We start from the raw sequence: 20,240 nt of genomic DNA, 5'->3' as shown, positions 1-20,240 counted from the left end.
TTAGGCTTATGTTCTTATTTTTCCATTTGATTTTAGTCATAAGGATAAAAGTGAAAGGCTTATATTTTCATTTTCTAAGAAATATTTGCCACATTTTCCTGTCTTTCATAAGACAAATAATTAGTTGCTATGAAGCAGCTGAGTGCATCAGTGGACAAAGGAGCTATTCACAAACCAAAAACACCTGGCTTGTGTCTAACCTTGGAACAATATGTGAAGGAATGCATTATGTATATACAGTAAAACTTTATGTGGTCAGCAATACATTATTTCAATTTGCATTTGCTATAATCAGAGTACACTGCCATAGAACACCCAAGTAGCATTTAGGGTCTGTTATTCTGAAAAAAAATTCTTCCCTTGAAGAATTGCATTGTTCCAATGATACAATTCTGCAATTCTGGTCATCGTTAACTAAGAAAAGGAGTAACCCTCTTTACCCTTGAAACTGTATTGCTATCACAGAGAAAACAACACCACTTTTATTCTTCAATGCAAGATTAATGAGTCATTTTCTGTAAGATTCAAGTGTTTGAAGTGGCAAAATATGAGAACACAAAGTTAAAATGTTAAAATTATCTTAAAATTAGTAAGTATATATCTTCTCTTCATCTATAAATATGTATGCATATATTTGTGAACACACTGATGATATTTGTACATCCATGACTATAAACTCAAAATAAAAGTTATTAACAGAGGGGCTGGCATTCAGGCTAATCTTCAACCTGAAGGGCTTCCAACCCATATGGGCAATGTTTCACATCCAGACTGCTCCAATTCTGTTCCAGCTCCTGGAGAAGCAGTTGCAATTGACTCAAATTTCTGGACTCCTGCACCAGCAGAGAGAGCCGAAAAGAATTTCCCAGTTTCTGGCTTCAGAGAAGCTCAGCTCTGGCCACTGTGGCCATTGGAAGTGTGTCAGAATGAAGGTCTACCTTTCAAGTATAATTAATACTTTTCAAGTAAAAATTAAAAACATCATTCAAGTTAAACATCACATGTCCAAAGAATGGAATTAACCCTATAGGAACACTAAGACGAGAAACAATTTCTGAAAATGATTAGTAGTGAAAGAAATCCTCCCAGGAAAGTGAATCTGTATTGAGTTTTTATTGGCTAATTAGGTAATCAAGTATGTGTGTGTCTAAACATGAGTATCAAGGTATGGCAGTAGATATGGAGAACTTCTCATAAGCAAACAGAAAAAAATGTTCAAAAGACTGCATTGCTCTCTGCACATAAAGAAGAATTTGGGATGGTAATGTCCATGTAAATAATGCCCAGGTCCACAAATCATTTTTTTCACTATGTGTTTAAAAATATTCAAAGTGGAGAACAGATACAGAAAGGAAAAAAGAATCACAGAACTTAGGAAATCAACATGTATTCCATTAAAAATAATCGTGTCTAATACACAGGAAGAGTAGTTTTAAAACCTTCTGAAGAGGAATACTGAAAACCATGAGGGAGGGCCTGGTGCTACAGCTCAGTGGCTAAATCCTTGCCTTGCCCTCGCTGGAATTTCATGTGTTCTGCTTCATGTCCTGGTTGCTCTACTTCCAATTTAGCTCCCTGATTGTGGCCTGGGAAAGCAGCAGAGATGGCCCAAAGCCTTGGGACCCTGCAGCCACATGGGAAACCATGAAGAAGCTTCTAGCTCTTGGCTTTGTATCAGTTTAGCTCTGGCTGTTGGGGGTGATCAGGAAGAGAACAGTGGGCTCAACATCTCATTCTCTTGATAAAATCTGCCTTTCCAAATAAATAGTTTTTAAAAACCCACTAAAATAAAATAAAGAACCACATGAGGAAAATGTTTGGGAATCATAGACTAAAAGACAATAACTGAGAAGACATTTTTTTTGTTGTTGTTAAAGAAAGAACACATTTTTAGGTTTATTTCTGGACATGGAATCAAAACGCACTGCCATTCCACTAAAACTGGACAATCAAATTTAATGGGCATTTACCATTTGTAAGAAGGTCTTTAGATTTCCAACATAACCTATCTCTCTCTTCAGTCTTGCCCATATTTCAGCACGTACTGACAAAATTGACCATCAGCATGAACATACATTCCCATGAATGTAAAACTAGTATTGAAGCTAAAATTCCATCTTTTATTAGTATTAATAGATGAATATTGAAAGTGACTTTTTGTGTAAACCAAACTTTAGATGTTCATTTGTGATTAAATATTCATCACTTCCTGAATTTTTACCTCATATTTATCACCTCTCATTCGTAGCCTCCTTTTGGAATGAGTACAGCACTTAGCTGAATTGTAGCAAATTGGAAAGTTGTTCAATGGTTTGGAAAACCCGCACAGCTGACTGAATCGAGAATAACACACTCATTATTATTTATGACTCTATTTCCAGGTCTTTATAGGTCAGCTTATTGAATTCCCTGCATATGCTGCTTTTCCAGCTCAGCAAGGCCAACTCTGCAGGCTACTTTGTATCAGACAGACTCATAGAAATGGAAGTAAGCCAATTTCCTTAAGTACAAAAATATCTAAAACCTTCTTAATTTAGGATAATTTACCCTACATGAGAACCCATGAGGTATATAAGCCTTTACCTTTAAGAATGCGATGATTCTAAGAAAAACATAACTACTTAGCACAGTGATTTCCTAGAGTTGCTGTGACTCAGTCTTCCAGAGGCTTAACAGATATTAACAGGATTAAAATGTTTGAAAAGAAAGGAATCAGGGTGAAGCATGTTTCTTTACTAAAAGACTCAGCAAATTCTAATCCACCAATCTACATTGTGAAATATTCAAAGGGGAATGTGACCTAATGCTTTCTGGACTTGCAAACGTTTTAAAAATATGAATTATTTATTTGGGGGAAAACTTCAAATAACATTTGCCCAACAAAGCACCCAGAAATGCTGATCTAGAGCAAATAACTAAAATAATCCAGCAGATCAAATATAAAGATAACAAGAAGTCTTAATATTTAGTAATCTCTAGTTCCTGCATAATAATTCATACTTCATCATGAGGAAAGGCAGGCTGTTCTGACTGCAAAGGTCACATATTAATTATTGCATAAGCATGTTTCATCTGTCCAAGTATTGAAAAACAAATAGATCTAGGCCTCTTTTAAGTATCAAAAGTAAAAATGAAAAGTAAAACCAGAGGATCATGACAAATTTGAATTTGTAAAATGTGACGACTGAAATGTTTAATAACCTTAGGCATATTATTTTATTGAAATCCTCTGAAAACAAAAACAAAGTCTCCTTAACAGAATCTATCAAATAATATTTTTATGTGACATGCATTTTAAGTATTTTGAAAAAAATAGTGTATGTCTCTTTAAATATTTTTCTTTTTAATCAGGAAATCTACAATCTAACACACAATGATTTAAAATGCAAAATGGAATTATCTTCAATGAATCATTTCTTCTGTTTTTGATTTCTACTGAAAACTGACTAACGTTCCCTCACTCAAAATCATGATTTGTTAAAGTAATTATTATAGTTCTTTTTTTTTACGCTAGAAAAAAAAGAATATTGTATTTCTTCTAAACTACAACAGAGAATAATTTAGAGATGCCTTCACACTTTGATTGAGCTTGTTTTTAAAAGCTAATTTTCAGATGGCATGGGTCTTCATGCTTTGAACATTCTTGGGAATAAGTGATTCATTTAATATTAATTAACCTTGATTGTTAAAATCTCTGTATTTAGGCCCGGGTTGTGGTGCAGCATGTCAGGCCCCAAGCTGAGATGCCAGAATCCTAGCTCCTCCATTTCTGATCCAGCTTCCTGCTAATGTGTCTGAGAAAGCAGAAGACGGTCCAAGAGTTTGGGTTCCCGCAACCCACATGAGAGACCTGGATGGATCTCCTGATTCCTGGATTTATTCTGGCCCAGCTCCAAGACATTATGGCAATCTGAGGTGTGAAATAATGGATGGAAGATCTTTCTCTGCCTCTGACTTTCCTTCTCTCTTGTTAACTGCATTTCAAGAAATATTTTAAATTTAAAAAAAAATGCTACATTGCTACTCCATACCAAATAATTACTTTATTTAAAAGTCACCAAAAGTATATCTGATATATTTTTCCAATTTCCAAAATGTTTTTATATCATTATTCTTTAAGTAATTTCTAATCAAAGAAATAGGGGATGACTTTGTTAATAAAATTAAAATGATTTTGAAAGAATTATTTATTTCTCTTTTAGAAAGGCAGATCAGGTTTATGGAGAGAAGAGACAAAGAAAGAGCTTCCATCTGCTCTCAATGATCTAAGTTGAACCAATCTGAGGCCAGGAGTGAGGAGCTTCTTCTGTGACTCCCACATGGATGCAGTGTACCAAGGCTTGAGTAAAATATTTCTTTAAAAATTGCAGAGAACTGGGCCCGGCGCGGTGGTGCAGTGGTTAAGGTCCTCGCCTTGCACGCCCGGGATCCCATATGGGCGCCAGTTCTATCCCAGCAACCCCGCTTCCCATCCAGCTCCCTGCTTGTGGCCCGGGAAAGCAGTCCAGGACGGCCCAAGGCTTTGGGACCCTGCACCCATGCGTGGGAGACCCGGAAGAGGCTCCTGGCTTCGGATCGGCATAGTATCGGCCCATTGCACTCACTTGGGGAGTGAATCATCGGACGGAAGATCTTCCTCTCTGTCTCTCCTCTCTGTATATCCGCCTTTCCAATAAAAAAATAATAAAGATAAATCTTTAAAAAAAAAATTGCAGAGAACTGTTATTTTCTAAGAGTAATAGATATCACTCCCAACATCTTAATAAAGACACATTCATATTGTATTATCTAACTAAAAGCCCTCTTTAAGCATATTTTATTGCATTATTAATGAAAATTAGTATCATTGTTTTCATCTTAATTGCATTTTTAAACATGTGTGCTATATGTCTATATTTATTGATATTTCCATTATGTGCATTATGATTTATCTAGCAGTTAACTGTATTGGCATAATGCTTAGTGTTCTCTTCTTTTTTTTCTCCATAAGTATTTCAGTATATATTTATGATTGTTGTATGAATGTTTAGTTTAAAAATAAGAAAATAGTGTAATTTAATTATTCAAAAGGATGTGTTGTGAAAGAATTAAAATTTAAATTTCTTGGGCCCATATAATGGCTCAATGCTAAATCCGCACTTGAAGGTGATGCCGGGATCTCCTATTTCCTGGAGTGTGCCCTCTCTGCTTCATCCTGGCTAATCTTCGTTTGTTCAAATGTGTCCTCGGCTCTGTTCAGCCATCTTGATTCTCCTACATTACATTATTTTATACACTTTCCTATAATTTCCATGTCATGATACACTTACACATCAGAAAGTTATGCTTATAATGTGAAATGAATGACTATGCTTTTACAATATTTTGGGGATAACAGTAGGAGGCCATATAGGGAGGGATGGGGGGATAGGAGGGACGCTCTCTGCTTATAAATATATTTTGTGGAAGAATAAAGAAATATAAATAAATAAATAAATAAATAAATAAATAAATTTAAAGACTACATATTTCACCTGGGTATGAAAAATAGTAAGCAAATTTTTATTTTAAAATAGAGAATGTATTCTTATTTTGGGTGGTTTTTTGTAATCTTAAGATTTAGTTATTTTTTACTTGAAAGAAAAGAACATTAGAGAGATGCATAAATAGAGGATCCTCTTTTGGTATCTCACACAGTAGTGGAGGATGTGGTAGTGATGGCTCAGGCATTGGATCCTTGCCAGCTACATGGAGATTCAGACGCAGTTCTAGGTTTCTGGCTTCAGTATGGTACACCTCTGACTGTCATGGTCATTTGGTGAGAAATTAGCGGATGGAATCCCGCCCCCCCCCCCCGGTGACTCACACACACACACACACTCTCTAACCTCAATTTTTTTTTAGATTTATTTGCTTTTCTTATTTGAAAAGCAGAGATACAGAGAAGAGAGAGCAGAAGATAAAGAGGAAGGGAGAGAGCATGAGAGATTAGGAGAGAGAGAGAGAGAGAGAGAGAGATTGTTTCACTTCATAAACAGCTGCAGTGGCTAGGGCTGAGCCTGTCTGAAGCTGGAAGCCAGGAACTTCCTTTGGGTCTTCCATGCGAGTGCAGGGGTCCAAGTACTTGGGCCATCTTTATTGCCTTACATACCATAAGCAAGGAGCTAGATCAAACGTGGAGCGGCTGGGATTAATTCCTTACCCATATGGGATGCTGACCCAGCAGTTGGAGAATTATTTTGCTAAATCATTAAGCTAGCCTCATTTTTATTTTTTAAAGATTGCATTATTATCATTTTACTTGAAAGAGTTACAAAGAAAGAGAGGAAAATTCTTACATTGTTTTTGGATTATAAATTATAAAAAATCTTGTTGAAATGGAGATGTATTCAATGCTGCATATATATATACATATACATACATGTATACACAATGAAGAAGCATTGCATTTCATTAGTTATCAAAGTCCAGCTATAATTTATTCCTTACAATTTATGTCTTCAAATGGCTAATAGACATATGAAAAAATGCTCAGGCTACCCAGGTGTCGGGAAAATACAAATTAAAACCACACTGAAGTTCAACCTAAACCCAATGAGATGGGCCTGCAATTCAGAACTCTACTAACAACACCTGCTAGTGTGGATGTGGGGAGAAAGGTACCCTCCTTCACTGCTGATGAGAATGCAGGCTAGTACAACCACTATGGAAGTCAATAGAGAGAGTGAAAAAGACAACTGAAAATTTACCTGCCATAAGACCTAGCTATCCCACTTCTGGAATTATATCCAAATGAAATGAAATTTGCATATGAGAAAGTGCTCTGAAATCCTATATTCACAACAACACAATCTACAATAGCAATATGAAACAGTGGTACATCTACTCCCTGAAATACTAATTGCCATTAAAAAGAATGAAATTCTCCCAACTACAACTATTACCAACTAAGACTATATGCTCAGTGAAATAAGCCAATTCCAAAGATACAGATATCATACATTTTTTTTAATGTAAAGCAGCCTTCACATAAAATGTCAGGGATTTCTTTGCTGCACAGTGGGCCATGATTCCTTTCTGTTAAAGGTCTGGACTCAAACCTTGGACATTGGTTGTAGGGCTCTTCTATCTACCACAGCACAGTACGTAGCAGTTGCTCCACTATTTGTAGCTTCTGTATTCCTTAGAGTTCCCTTAACTTCTTGGTTTCCAGTTTTTCTTGTTTCAGATTCTTACTATAATGCATCATGCTTTATATGAATGCTGTGAGTCTTTGTAAAATGTTAAGGTGTGCGTGATTCTAATCGTTGTATTAGAACTAAATAGTTAAATGTATACAGACTAATGTTTTCTGTTCATTTTCACAAGTTTAAGGACTCCATAGTCATATTTCAAAAAGCAAGTAGAAAAGTAGAATTAAAATATTTTTATTTTGATGTAAGCAATTTCAGGCATAAATCATAGATTTTCAAACAATGTGACCTTTATGTAAAGCTTTTGAAGATGATTTAAACATATACACTCTCTTGAATCCCAACCTTCTTTAACTTTATTCCACAGGGACTCAATTGTCAAAGCCATCAATGACCTTATTGTCATAATTCGAAAATCAATGCTCAAGCCTATTCTGTTTGACCTCTCTGCATCTCTGCTACAGCACATGGATCATCCACACTTTTGCCGTGATTTCCCCTCTAAAACCCCAGACCATCAGGATTCCTCGCTGTTCATTGTTGTTGTTTGTTTGCTTTGTTTTTTAATGTAACTAGTAAGCTATTCCATTGTATTTTTCTTTCTAATTAGACTTTATAATGTTTCAATACTCCAGATATTCATTTTCCGTTTTCTTCTCTTAAATATCTAAATTGACTTTTTGGGCAATGCTGTTTTAAGTCATGTTTTAAAAATACATCTATGTGAAAAGCTTCCTAATAATGCTTTCTTTGTCATACTTCTACAGTTCTTCAATGATGCATTCCACTGCCTATCAGTATCTTCATGTAAAATATTGAAGTAGCTTCAGGAATTCATTCAGCTTTCCAAGCAATAAGTTAAAAGCATTGGAAAAGTTCTAATGATTTAAATAGTTTTCTTATGATACAAATTTGCTGCCATTTCCCTTAGTCCTTTTAAAAATGATTATAAACTATTACATCCTATTTTAATTTTATCATTCTTGTATGAAATAGATATGAGTAAAAAATGAAATTCACTTTGAAGTTTAATTGGAGGAGGTAATTATTCTTGTGCTTTGTGAGTTCCTGATAAGTATCATGTGTAATATCTTTTAATGCGTACGAAAATACTTTCAATTTAATTTTGAAGTACAACTTTTATGAAGCTTATTTTATTTTTCTCAGGAATTACACCAATGAAGATGTAACAATTTTGTCATGTAGCTAATTGGTTTTTAAACATATAACTAACTGCCTTAGGTATTAGAGTAATTTGGGGTGAGCTTATGTTTTTTTTTTTTTTTAAAGATTTATTTTTATTATTTTTTCATTGGAAAGGCGGATATACAGAGAGGAGAGACAGAGAGGAAGATCCTCCGTCCGATGATTCACTCCCCAAGTGAGCGCAACGGGCCGATACTATGCCGATCCGAAGCCAGGAGCCTCTTCCGGGTCTCCCACGCGGGTGCAGGTTCCCAAAGCTTTGGGCCGTCCTCGACTGCTTTCCCAGGCCACAAGCAGGGAGCTGGAAGGGAAGCAGGGCTGCCGGGATTAGAACCGGCGCCCATATGGGATCCCGGGGGTGCAAGGCGAGGACCTTTAACCACTTGCGCCACCGCGCCGGGCCCGAGCTTATGTTTTATAAATTTATCTAAGTCAGTAATAAGATGAGACAGTTTTGCCAATCCATAGTTGTTTTCCCACTACTCATTCAGGAAGAAGTTTTAATAAAGTGTGAACCAAAGTTCCCCAACCGTGTCTATGGCAACATTCCTAATACCTGCTATTGGCTCCATTGTAACACTCAGTTGTAGAGATTCATCTCATATATTGGAGAAACCATCTATCAACAGATAGTTACAATAAATAAAACTCAAATTCTGTGAACTAGGGTAAACCTTTTTTTCTTTTTTTTTCTTATTCAGCAGAAATTTCAGTACTGACTCTGCCAGGCATTTTGTAAGCAGAATTTTAGATCAGGTTTTCAGAAAATCAATACGAAACAAAAACATAAAACAGCCAATTCAAGAAAGTGATTAAAAAACTAAAATAACCTAAGAAAAGGTCTAAGAGATGGGCACATATAAGCCAAAATAAAATGAATAACAGTCAATCTTGCTGCTTGAATATTTTCTAATAAGAACAGTATCAACTAGATGTGGGTACTTCATTTCAGCACAGGTGTATTTTATCAATGATGTTTAAAATTGACAAGACATAATAATACAATAATGAAATATTTATCTTGGAGGAAGTGTGGGCTCAACCCTGTGGAAATACAAGTCCTGCTGGTTTGTCCAAGAGTTGGGGTGGTGATGGGCGGAGCTAGGTGTGACCATGGCACCTGCCATCACTTACGGGTAAAGAAACTGACAACAGTCTGGGCAGGTCAAGGCAGCAGCACCTGAATGTGCATCCGAAAACAGGATGTGGGTAGGGGCGAGCTGCAACTGGAAGGGGGCAGACTGGGCAGGCTGACCAAACCTTAACTCACAAGGAAAAAGAGAAATCAGGATGGAGCACAGGTCATGCTAGGCTCTTACACTGACTGATCTGCATGAGCCAGAGATACTAGGCCACAGCAAAGGCAAAGGCTGAGACAGGTGAGGGGCTGAGACAACTGGGTCAGAGCGCCCACTGGCACGTACGAAATCTAGAACTGGGAATATACTGGGTTGTGGAACTGTGAGAGTACACCCTTGCTGGATTGGGATTCCCACGGGAGGGACTGGGGGCTGTGTTCTGGTCTGGATATGGCTACAAACTCCTTAGGCACAATTGTGGACTGGGGCTGGGTGCAACAAGCTGGGCTAGATGCCTTCAGCATTGGTGCTCTGGAGAATCTGGGTAGATGTAGGACAGACTAGGCTGGGTCTCTGCCCCTACTGAGCCATGTATGAGTAGTGTCTGGATATGGACGAGCCTTGGCTGGCTGGGGTGAAACAGCCAACACCAAGAACTGGAATGGATTGAAGGCCAGCAAGGAGGGTTGGCCCATGGGACCACCAGCACATGCCAAGACCTGGCATAGGGAGAGGTTTGGAAGGAGGAGCTTGTGAAACTTTTCTGCCGGAACATGGCACCTACAGGTGAGCGCAAGAACTATGATATGGAGCAACCAAGACCAGGCCAGAGGAAGATACCCACCATCATACATATCACATAGGTGGGGGCCAGACCAGGCTGAACCTGTTCATATCAATCACTGGCAAATCTGAGCGCCAGCTTAGAGTGTGGGTCAGGCCAGTTTCGGTTGCAACACATACCAATACGCATTAAGGAATGCCAAGGTGAGGTGAGCCATACCAGATGTAGTTGCAGCACCCAAAACAGCACACGTGAAAACCAGGCAGGGTTGGGGGGAGGCAAAGCCATCAGGGGAATGTGGGCTCCCTTGCTGGACAACTACTCCCATTGGAGAGCATGAGTTGGGATGGGGGCAGACTAGACCAGGCAGGGCCTGTGGGCCTCATGTGAGCTAGATTGGGAATGGGCCAGATTGGGCTGCTTGTTCCAACTGGTACAAGCAAAAATTAGAGTGGGTGAGGGTTGGTTGGGCTTTTCCAGATCATCAGATGGCAGAGGCTGGCACTGGGGGCCAATTCTGTTAAGTTAAATGCCAGAACCACCTGGAGAGTGCACAATCCAGAAGTTGGAGTGGCCTAGGAAGGAGATAGTGGGCACTTCTCCTTGTGGGTAACCACTCCCACTGTAGAACATGAAAACCAGGACAGAGGCAAGGGTGGCTAGACAGAAAGGCACCTGCCAGTATTGTGTGTAGGCATGTGGGCTGGATAGTACATTGGTTGGGTTGAACTAGGCTTCAATGCCCATTGACAAGTACCAGAGCTAAATGGGATGTGGGACAGACTGAACAAGCCTGCGGTACATACTGGCATGCATCGGAATCAGGGTAGGGAGCAGGCTTGGTGAGGGTTATGGGGAGTCGCCCCAGCCAGGCTGCAGCTCCCACTGGTTTGCGTGAGGACTGAGTATGAAGTGGGTAGGATCGAGCTGGACTACAACACCCATTGGTTCAAGTGGATGACAGGGCTGGAAACAGAACTGACCCAGTAATTGCAACCAACAGTGTGTACATAAGCTGATTGGGGCGAGGGACTGTGCCAGACTTTGTACTGGCAAATTCACAGAAGAATCAGGTTTGGGATCATCTCAGATAAAGTTTCTTTGGAGATCCCTCCAACTGAACTGCTGATCTCATAACCCCAACCATGAAAAGACTATGTCAGCCAATGGATTCTGAATAGATTTAATCGCAATTGGAATTGTGTGATGGACAGCAATGCAGAACTGCTGAACTATCAAAACTGCTTGAGCAGGACCCTCGGTGTGTGCCTCACATCAGGGACCTGGGATGGGTGGGATGCTGGGTGGGGCTTTTGCCTTTGTTTCTCCCCTGACCCCAGATACATGGGAAAAAATATTAGTGTGGAAACAATGGTATTACCCACTTTTCAGTAGCCCTTGACCCTTTGTACCCTAATCAACTAAGTAAGAGCATTTAAAAAAATAAATTAATTAAAAAACAAACAAAAAAAAGAGATTCACAGGGGATCACATCTCTCCATATCTGATGACAGAAGAATAAAAAGGCATCAAAGAAAAATATTTCATGGTATCACGGAACTGTCATTCTATTCTTAGTGTCTTTTGCTGTTAGTCCAATTGTTTCTATAAATTTTGGACACTCTTTTTTTTTTCCAAACCCTTTCTATAGTGCGGATTGTTGGACAGCAATGGCCATGCCAAGGGCAAGGTCCCACTGATACAGCAATTTCTATTGGCTCATGTCCAATTTCCTGTCATTGGCTATCAGTTTCTAACAGAGCTATTTGTCTTTTTCCTTTCCTTAAAGAGGATCCTGTGCTTGGAAAATAACAGTGGAGGAGATTTGGAAAAACTTCAGTATTCGGCGTCATGTTTTAGCTTGTTCACTTATCAGTGTATGTGCATTCTTTTGGTTCTTTCATAAGAGATTGATGCCATTATAGGCTCATGTAATTTTTTATTCAGAACTTTTATAAACTGTTTCAGTCTAATTTTATCCCTTCATGCGCTTCAATTGAACTATGAACCACAATTATTGCTTTCTTAATAAACTTTCATTTTTTCTTTTTTTGGTATAGATATGCAATTTTAAGCTTTCCAATTCTAAAATATGAACCTAAATTTCGTTTCTGAATTTGCTATTAAAATTTCATACATATATATGTATTAGTGTGTACACATATATATTTAGAAAGAGAGAGTTTTTTTCTTATATTGTATTTCAAACTTCTTAAATTACAGATAAATAGATGAGTAAAAATTTCAGTAATAATTTGAATACACCTGAAGACTCTGATGAATACTATAGGTATCATGGTATTCCCTCTCTCTGGATGTATATGTACACTATACTTTATATATCATTTCAGAGGTCATGTCTACCTTCAAGTTAATCTTAGGTACCCAGAGAACACGGAGAAGTAGTGCTGTACACAGATACCTTTACAACACAGCCAAATTAGTGCAAAGATACGTGTCTTCAAATCAGAGAAAACTAGCAACTCTTCCACTTATAAGCTGATTGAACTTACTTTTTCATCAATCTTTCTGTGTCCTACTTATCTCACTAATAATGTGGGTTGACTGAATCACTTGGTGTCTGGAATGTCCTTCCAACTATAAGAGATTCCACAGTATCAGTTGCTAAGTTCTATACTTCTGTGGAGCTCAGAGTAGTTTATTTTGGTCCATCACAGGGATACAAATATATATTCTTCAAAGAACGATCACCCACTGCATCTTCAATTTAGTTTTATACATAGATAATGTATTTTAAAGTGCGATTATATTATTATATTATGTTCACTTTCAGTTTTTAATATCAAAAACTGAAAATCAGAGAAGTCAAATGATAGTACCATACTCACACAGGTTAATTTAATTCAGTACGTGCCAGAAACAGTTAAGTTCACCAATTCTTTTTTTCTACCATCAAATTTATATTAGGAATATTTTTTTAAAACTTACAAAAAGTGAATACATAATCTAACACGCATTGTGCTGTTTATTTTAAATGCAGACATTTGGAACAACGTTGCGCATTACCTGAGGTGGAAGCAGTGGCAGCCGTATGAAGGCGAGAAGCATACTCAAGTCATTGCATCTCCTCTGAGTGTCATGCTTGACCCACATCATTAACGCGTGGAAGATGGTTTCTTCATCAGGAACGTTTACATCATCACTGGCTAGGAGTTTATGGAGCTCCTCCGCTGGAAGGAGTAAAAACTCTTGGTTTCTGATAACTTCCATTATATTTTCCTGTGGGGAGAAAACATCTTGGCATGAATTCTGCTTCACTTTTATTTAGCTAGCAAAGCATCCCTGAAAGAAATGAGGAGAGTAGTCAATAACCTTTGTTCTCATTACAACATAATCCTTGAGACTCAATTCTTCAGAAGCCAGAAGCTGTTAAGATGAAAGCATTGTAATTGTAATTGAAGTGTAAATGCATGCCGGGCAGCGCAGATCTTGTAATAACTGGAGGATTATAAAGTTGAGCTTTGTTATGCAGGCGGAATGTACTAAGTGATTAAACAGTCAGGTTTCAAGTGTACGCTATGTAAGATTGGGTGCATATGAAAATAACATTTTACAGTTTAAAAGCTTAACTCTACGTATCTGAATTGGAAAAGAGCAATATAATCATACACAGAAAATGCTGTAAGATGTATCATTGTTTATTCAAAAGGGGGTAACAAAACAGATTGGCCGCACAAGTAAAAAAAAATCATAGTTCCATATATTCTATCCTCTCATTAATGTCTTTGCCTTTCTTTCATTACAAATTCTTTGGCTTAATAAAGATTCCCATTATTTTCTTCCAGATTGCTTCTTTAACCTCTAATTATTCTGCTTAAAGCTATTTTTAGTGCCCAATTTCATCTTCTATACCAAAGCCCAAGCAGTATTTTAAAACATACATAAGATCATGGAATAATTCAGATGTTTCTTTTGTTTTATTTTATCGTCTCCTTTTTCCCTTTGATTTAAAATTTTAACTTGATTATAGCTGTTTAATGTAATATGATCTCTTCTAATATTTATTAATTCCTTTATCCATTTCTCATGAACTAAATTTAACATTATTTGAATTTATCATTGTTTTCTGTCATGTTCTCTCCAATATTCACTCCGTTGATCAAAAAATAGTATTAATCTACATCGATCTGTATTGTTTCCCTAAATTCTGTTACATTTTTGTGTTTAGTTCAAAAGCATTCCATGATCTTCACAGAAGCTCTGTTCAGTCTTATTTGATTTGGCCTGCCCTCCACAACCTCTTCCCCCTGCGTGGCATTTCTATCCCTTCCACAGCAGTTTTCAAACTAGACAATTATGCAGTATACCTGGGAGCCTGAAATCAGGTGTAAGAGGCCAATTTATGTAAATTTGTATAACTCAGTCCTGGCATACAGCCTAGATCATAGCAGGGGATCGTTACCATGTATATTCAAAACATGAAATGATGACCTTGTAGAGAAAAATAGACCACAAAATGACAGAATTTTTCATATACAGTTATTGTTTTATTATTTTTAAAGAGTTATTTTAAAAAAAAACAGAGAGAGAGAGAGAAATCCCATCCACTTTATATATTGATTCATTCCCCAAATAGCTTCAACGGCCAGGGCAAAAGCAGGAACAGGATTTTGATCTACAACACCCACATGGGTGCAGTGGTCTGGGTCATGTGCTGCTGTTTTCCCAGGAACATAAGCAGAAAGCCAGATAGCAATTTTCACAGGCAGCCATTACTCAACTCAGGCCACATATGATGCTTACGTTGCAGACAGAGCCTGAAACCACCACAGCAAAATGCAGCCTTTCATATATATTTTTAAAACTAGTCACTAGTCATTGTCTTACATTTAAAGCCCAATTCTACAGTGAATAATGGGTACTCAGAGAAGGCAAGATCCCACTGCTGCCATGCCCTTGCCTTTCTTCCCAATATGTCTCCTGAGAAAAACTTCAAGGATGTATAACTACATTTTCGAGACCGTAATTTTAAAGCCAACATGCACAGGAAAATCTATTAAGATGTGTATTTTAGAATAAACTTCAATTACAGTGGGGTAGTATTATCTATTCATTCACTTGAAAGAGTTAGAGAGACAGGAAGACATAAAGAGTGCAGTCTTCCTTACGCTGGGTCACTCTCCAATGACCACATTGGCTAGGGAAGGGCCAAGCCAAAACCAAGAGCTAAGAGCTTTGTCTGAATTTTCAGAGTACAAAGGAGGGAACTGGGTTGAAACTGGAACCGCTGGGACTTGAACTAGCACCCATTTGGGATGTAAGCATTACATTCAATGACTTAATTCCCTGCGCCACAGTGTGGGCCTCAAAGGTGACCACAAAACTATAGGTTAGATTCATTTTTTTTGTTTTTTAACAAATCTGGCCCTCCTTATTGTTTACTTTTAAGCTGAAGTGTATTATTCTTTTCACAGTCATATATAATCATAATGCAATTTATAAATAATATAATGCATTATCACAAGAAAATGTGTTACATTAATTCTTGAAAATAGCCTTGTCCCCCATTGTTTTCTCCAGACTGAACAGAGTACAGGAATTTATTTTATCGTTTTGAATGACAAGTGCCTAAGAGGCATATATTCACATGTCAATAGCAAACTGTTCACATGTAACAGTAAATAGTAACACGTAAACAGCAACCAGAAAAACACTACCATTCTGAGGCACACAAAGGCTGCCGTACGGCCACAAGGTCAATGTTCCCCTTTATGTCTCCACTTCATCCAGAAACAAGAAAAAATAGTATATTTGGAAATAACGAGTCCACCCACTTTTCCCTAAACCTCCATCCTTCCCACCTATATCAACCCTGGAATCATTATACAAAATAAAACAATTATGTTAAAAAATGTATTTCTTAAGTCTATGACAGCTTTCATTTCATTATCGGGGTTGTGGATTCTCTAATTTCCTTCTGGTCCTGCTCTGCCAATCAAGATTTAGGCTTTGACCTCTGAAATGCTTGCTTATCTTTATTTTTAGGTGTTCACAAGAAACTTGTACACATCTCTTGATGTTTCCGGGTTCCATGATTTGGTATAGTGATTATGGATGATTTAATTTAGAGAATTGGCAAGAGTTTGCACAACAATCCTGCTACTATTGGCTGTGCGATTTTAGAAGTTCCCTGTGTGTAAACGAAGATAAAAAGAGTATCAATGCCAAAAACTCTTGTGAAAATGAAGTATAAAGACAAATTCTGGTATGCTGAGAGAAAATTGGCTCAAAACAAGCATTATATAAATATAAGTCATTGCTATTCTTCATTATTTTTTTCTGCTAATTTTTTTTCTGATTATTCATTGAAGAAAAATATGTTGCTGAGTGATTCCTCTTTGCTTAGAAATCAGTCTTCATCTTACCCATCAGGGATACATTCCAAGACACAGTAAATGTATAACAGCACATGAGGCACCAAATCCTGCATATGCAAGTGTACAACACAGCAAGGATATGTGGCGTGCAGAGATGACTCACACTGGATAGGACAGAGTGATATGGCAACAGATTTGATCACTCCATTTCAAGTGGTGGAAAAGTTAAAACATACAATATTTATGCATAGAATTTATCATTTCATATGTTTGGAACATAGTTAACTGAAAGTAACTGAAACTGAACGCTGAGTTTTGGATTAGGAAGGAATTTTGTTTTGTGTTTATTATCAGAATTATAGAGGCTGTCTATCTATAACTACCTACCTAATTACATATATGCAATATGTAATAGTGTATATAATTATTATATAGCAACATGTAACTAATATATAATTACATGTGTATACTATTATGTATTATTTATATAAGATACATCATAAATGAATAATTATATATACATATATATCATTTGTGCCTAATTTCATGATATCAGAGAAACACATTTTATGATAAAAGGAAAAATGAGGGATTTAATGGCTCAGAAGATGAAAATAGAAGGGAATAAAAGAGGCCAAAGCAGTGTAATTGAATTAAGCTACATTTTTCTCTCTGAAATTACAATTCCCTAGACAAGATGTGTTTATTATAGATTCATTCATTCGGAAACCATGAAAGAAATATTAACTCTATTCAGCCCAACTCTCCAAAATCTTATTTTCTTCTATCAATCCCAAGGAAAGCAAATCGCTATCATATTCATCCTCTTTTAATAATGCAAGAGTAAATGTTTCCCTTTTATTACATTTTCAAAAGATCTTTAGTATTATTATTATTATCCAATGCAAGGAATTAGGTGTTCAAATAACTATAAATATCTACAAGCTTAATGGTATTCTCTTGCAGCCAGTGCTGTGGCACACCAGCTAGCACTGCCACATTTGCCTTGTTAGCATCCACTAGAAGTACCAGGTCATAGTCCTGCCTGCTCAATTTCTGATCCAACTTCCTGCTAATGGTCTAGGCAAAGCAACAGAAGATGGCCCAAGTGTTTGAGTCCCTCTATCCACTCTCTATTTTGTCATCAAATTTTAAAGAATGAACATGGCGTACAATTTTTCAACATCCTAATTAGCAAGAATTTTATACAGAATGAATATTAAGTGTCACAATTTATTATATCCATGTAACTGTATCCAAGTTTCCCTCCTTGAGGAATAAGCTGCCTCCATTCAGACCTGCTAGACTGAGGTGAGCATATTTAAATTTTTTCCTAATGATTTTTAAAACTTAATTTTTAACTTACGTGTAAAATTGCACGTATCTAGCAGATACCTTCTGTTGCTTTATATATAAACATACTAATTAAATAAAAGGAATATCATCCCAATTCTTATATTCACCAGACATGATTTGCCAAGAAAAGCATCATAATCATTCCAAGACACTGGCTTCTCATCTGGAGAATGCATTCGATAGCTATGTCTAGCAAAGAAATACTTCTTTGATTTGGTTTCAAGATTAACTGATATTAGAAAAGAAAATCTTAAAGTTTAAGCCATTACGTGAAAAATGTGCTTATTTTGAAGGTTTGCTTTTTAACTCTGGCTGTTTCTGATACCGGATTACATGTTGGCCAAAACTTTAATATGTGCTGCAAGTTATCTCCTAACGTAAAAGCAAGGTGTTTCATGAAGTTATACATTTTTCTACTATGGAAATACACTAGTCAGTTGAACAGTTCTGCCACATTTTCATTTAACACAAAAGTAAACAAGTTCTTAAATGATTTAATTGTCACAAATGTGCAAGCTATTAGTCTACATAGTGGTAACTGATTATTTTAATTACTAATATAAGGCATTTTCTCCATGGTGGAATCTAAATCTATGTTTCTCACCTTTATAGATTGTTCCACATCAGTATATTCCTTTAGTAGACTAATTCATATCACTGAACATGGCAACAGCAGCAAATCTTAAAAAGAAAAATTTTTAAAGCTGCTGTGTAATCTTTAAAATTACGTGCGCTGAAAGTCCACAAAAAATGCTCTGTTGTCAAGTGAATCATTAGACAGTGGCATGCTGTTTATTAAAACATGTTTCCCTCACTGCAGCAAAATGTCCAGAAACTTTGAACGACTAACCCATTACTTTACAATTCATGAAAGTATAAAGAGAGATGATTTACAGCACCAATAGAAAAAGAAAATTTAATTCAAGACAGTACTTCTTCTTTCCTGCTGGGACATGTTTCAAAAATTTGGCTGTAAAAACTCACTTTGATCTGAACGAATGTATGTATATTTTGCCAGGTAGTATTCATTTCAGACTTAAAGAAGATTGAAAGTTTATCTCCTACCAGTTAATAATTTTTCAGTGCCAAAATAATTGTATTGTCAACTGATATTTATATAATCTTATTCCTATGTTTATAAGCATAAATGGCCTTTCAGGAGAGATTTTTATATTCCTAATTTGAAATAGATAATTTGATAAGAGGAAGAAAATTACTTGAGTCAGCATATTGCTTATTTTGCAGTAAAAATGAACATAGTATTAGTCAACAAATAATGCATTAGAGTGGCTGATTTGTACTACCTATAATTCTTAAAACAAATGTCTATACATTTTGTAGCTTAACACTTTACAACCTCACAGTTCCCTAGGTCAAGGAAGATATTTAGCTGGTTTTCTGCTTCAGAGACAAAACCAAGGTGTTATCAGCTTTTATTTCTGGAATCTTTTGGAATTTCTATTTTCAAGCACATTTACTTTGCTGACAACATGCGATTGTAAATGGTTGTAGCACTAATGTACCCATTTCCCTGCTTGCTGTGGCTTGGAGGTTGAGCTTACTCTTACTTTGCTTGGCTAGCTGTTTTTCTGACATTTTTCAATATTGAAATGGCAGGTTGAGTCCTTCCATACTTTGAATATATTTTGTTTTTTTAAAAAATACATAGTCACCACATAATTGTATGCATTTAAACTATCCAATTTCTTTTTTAAACTACATTTATATTTTCCATAGTGTATTCTTGTAGATTCATGGGATCTGCTCTTACTCTCACCATTTTTCCCATATCAGTTCAGTAGTATAGTTCTTTAGCAGTATTTACAAGTTTAACATCTTTACTCCTTTTATGTTTTATTCCTCCTCTGTGTTATTCTTATAGCTCTAGATGATGATTCCTCTGGTTTATTCTTCTGCAGTTAGCAAATATCATCATGCTTCCATAAACAGAGATAACCATTTTATGCTAAAGCAGTTTGATTACTGCCCTTACTTCGATCTTCAAAGTATGTTTAGAGGTATACTCAGATCAGTGTTTGAATAACCAGCCAATCTTGGCAGATGGGGAATCAGGGCAAATTCACCAGCAATAATTTGTCTACTTTTCAAGGTCATCAATTTTTCATGCTTGCTATTCAAAAAGTTAGGAAATGTATCTGATAAATGAAGCATAAATCTCATCAGGTTTTAGTCATTCAACTCAAATTTATCACACATCAAAATGCGTTAAACGCTTTTTCATAGAAAACAAATTAAAAGATGAAAGGACATGAATATACCTGAAGGGACTGAAAAAATTTAGTGT

General features: G+C 36.6%; 1 protein-coding gene across 2 annotated transcripts in view; it reads right to left on the bottom strand.

The window, feature by feature from the left end:
* KLHL1 (kelch like family member 1) overlaps window positions 1–20,240 on the bottom strand; it is a 206,694-nt gene that overhangs the window by 79,881 nt on the left and 106,573 nt on the right. For both annotated transcript variants that reach the window (XM_040991032.1, XM_040991033.1), the window contains one exon: window positions 13,269–13,481. In XM_040991032.1, the coding sequence (XP_040846966.1) occupies window positions 13,269–13,481 (213 nt within the window). The remainder of the gene's footprint in view (window positions 1–13,268; window positions 13,482–20,240) is intronic.

This window comes from Ochotona curzoniae, unplaced genomic scaffold (genome assembly GCF_017591425.1).
Source record: "Ochotona curzoniae isolate NIBS_2020 unplaced genomic scaffold, NIBS_Ocur_1.0 contig_64, whole genome shotgun sequence".
In the NCBI taxonomy this organism is placed as follows: domain Eukaryota; kingdom Metazoa; phylum Chordata; class Mammalia; order Lagomorpha; family Ochotonidae; genus Ochotona; species Ochotona curzoniae.
This window is presented reverse-complemented; position numbering and strand designations above follow the sequence as displayed.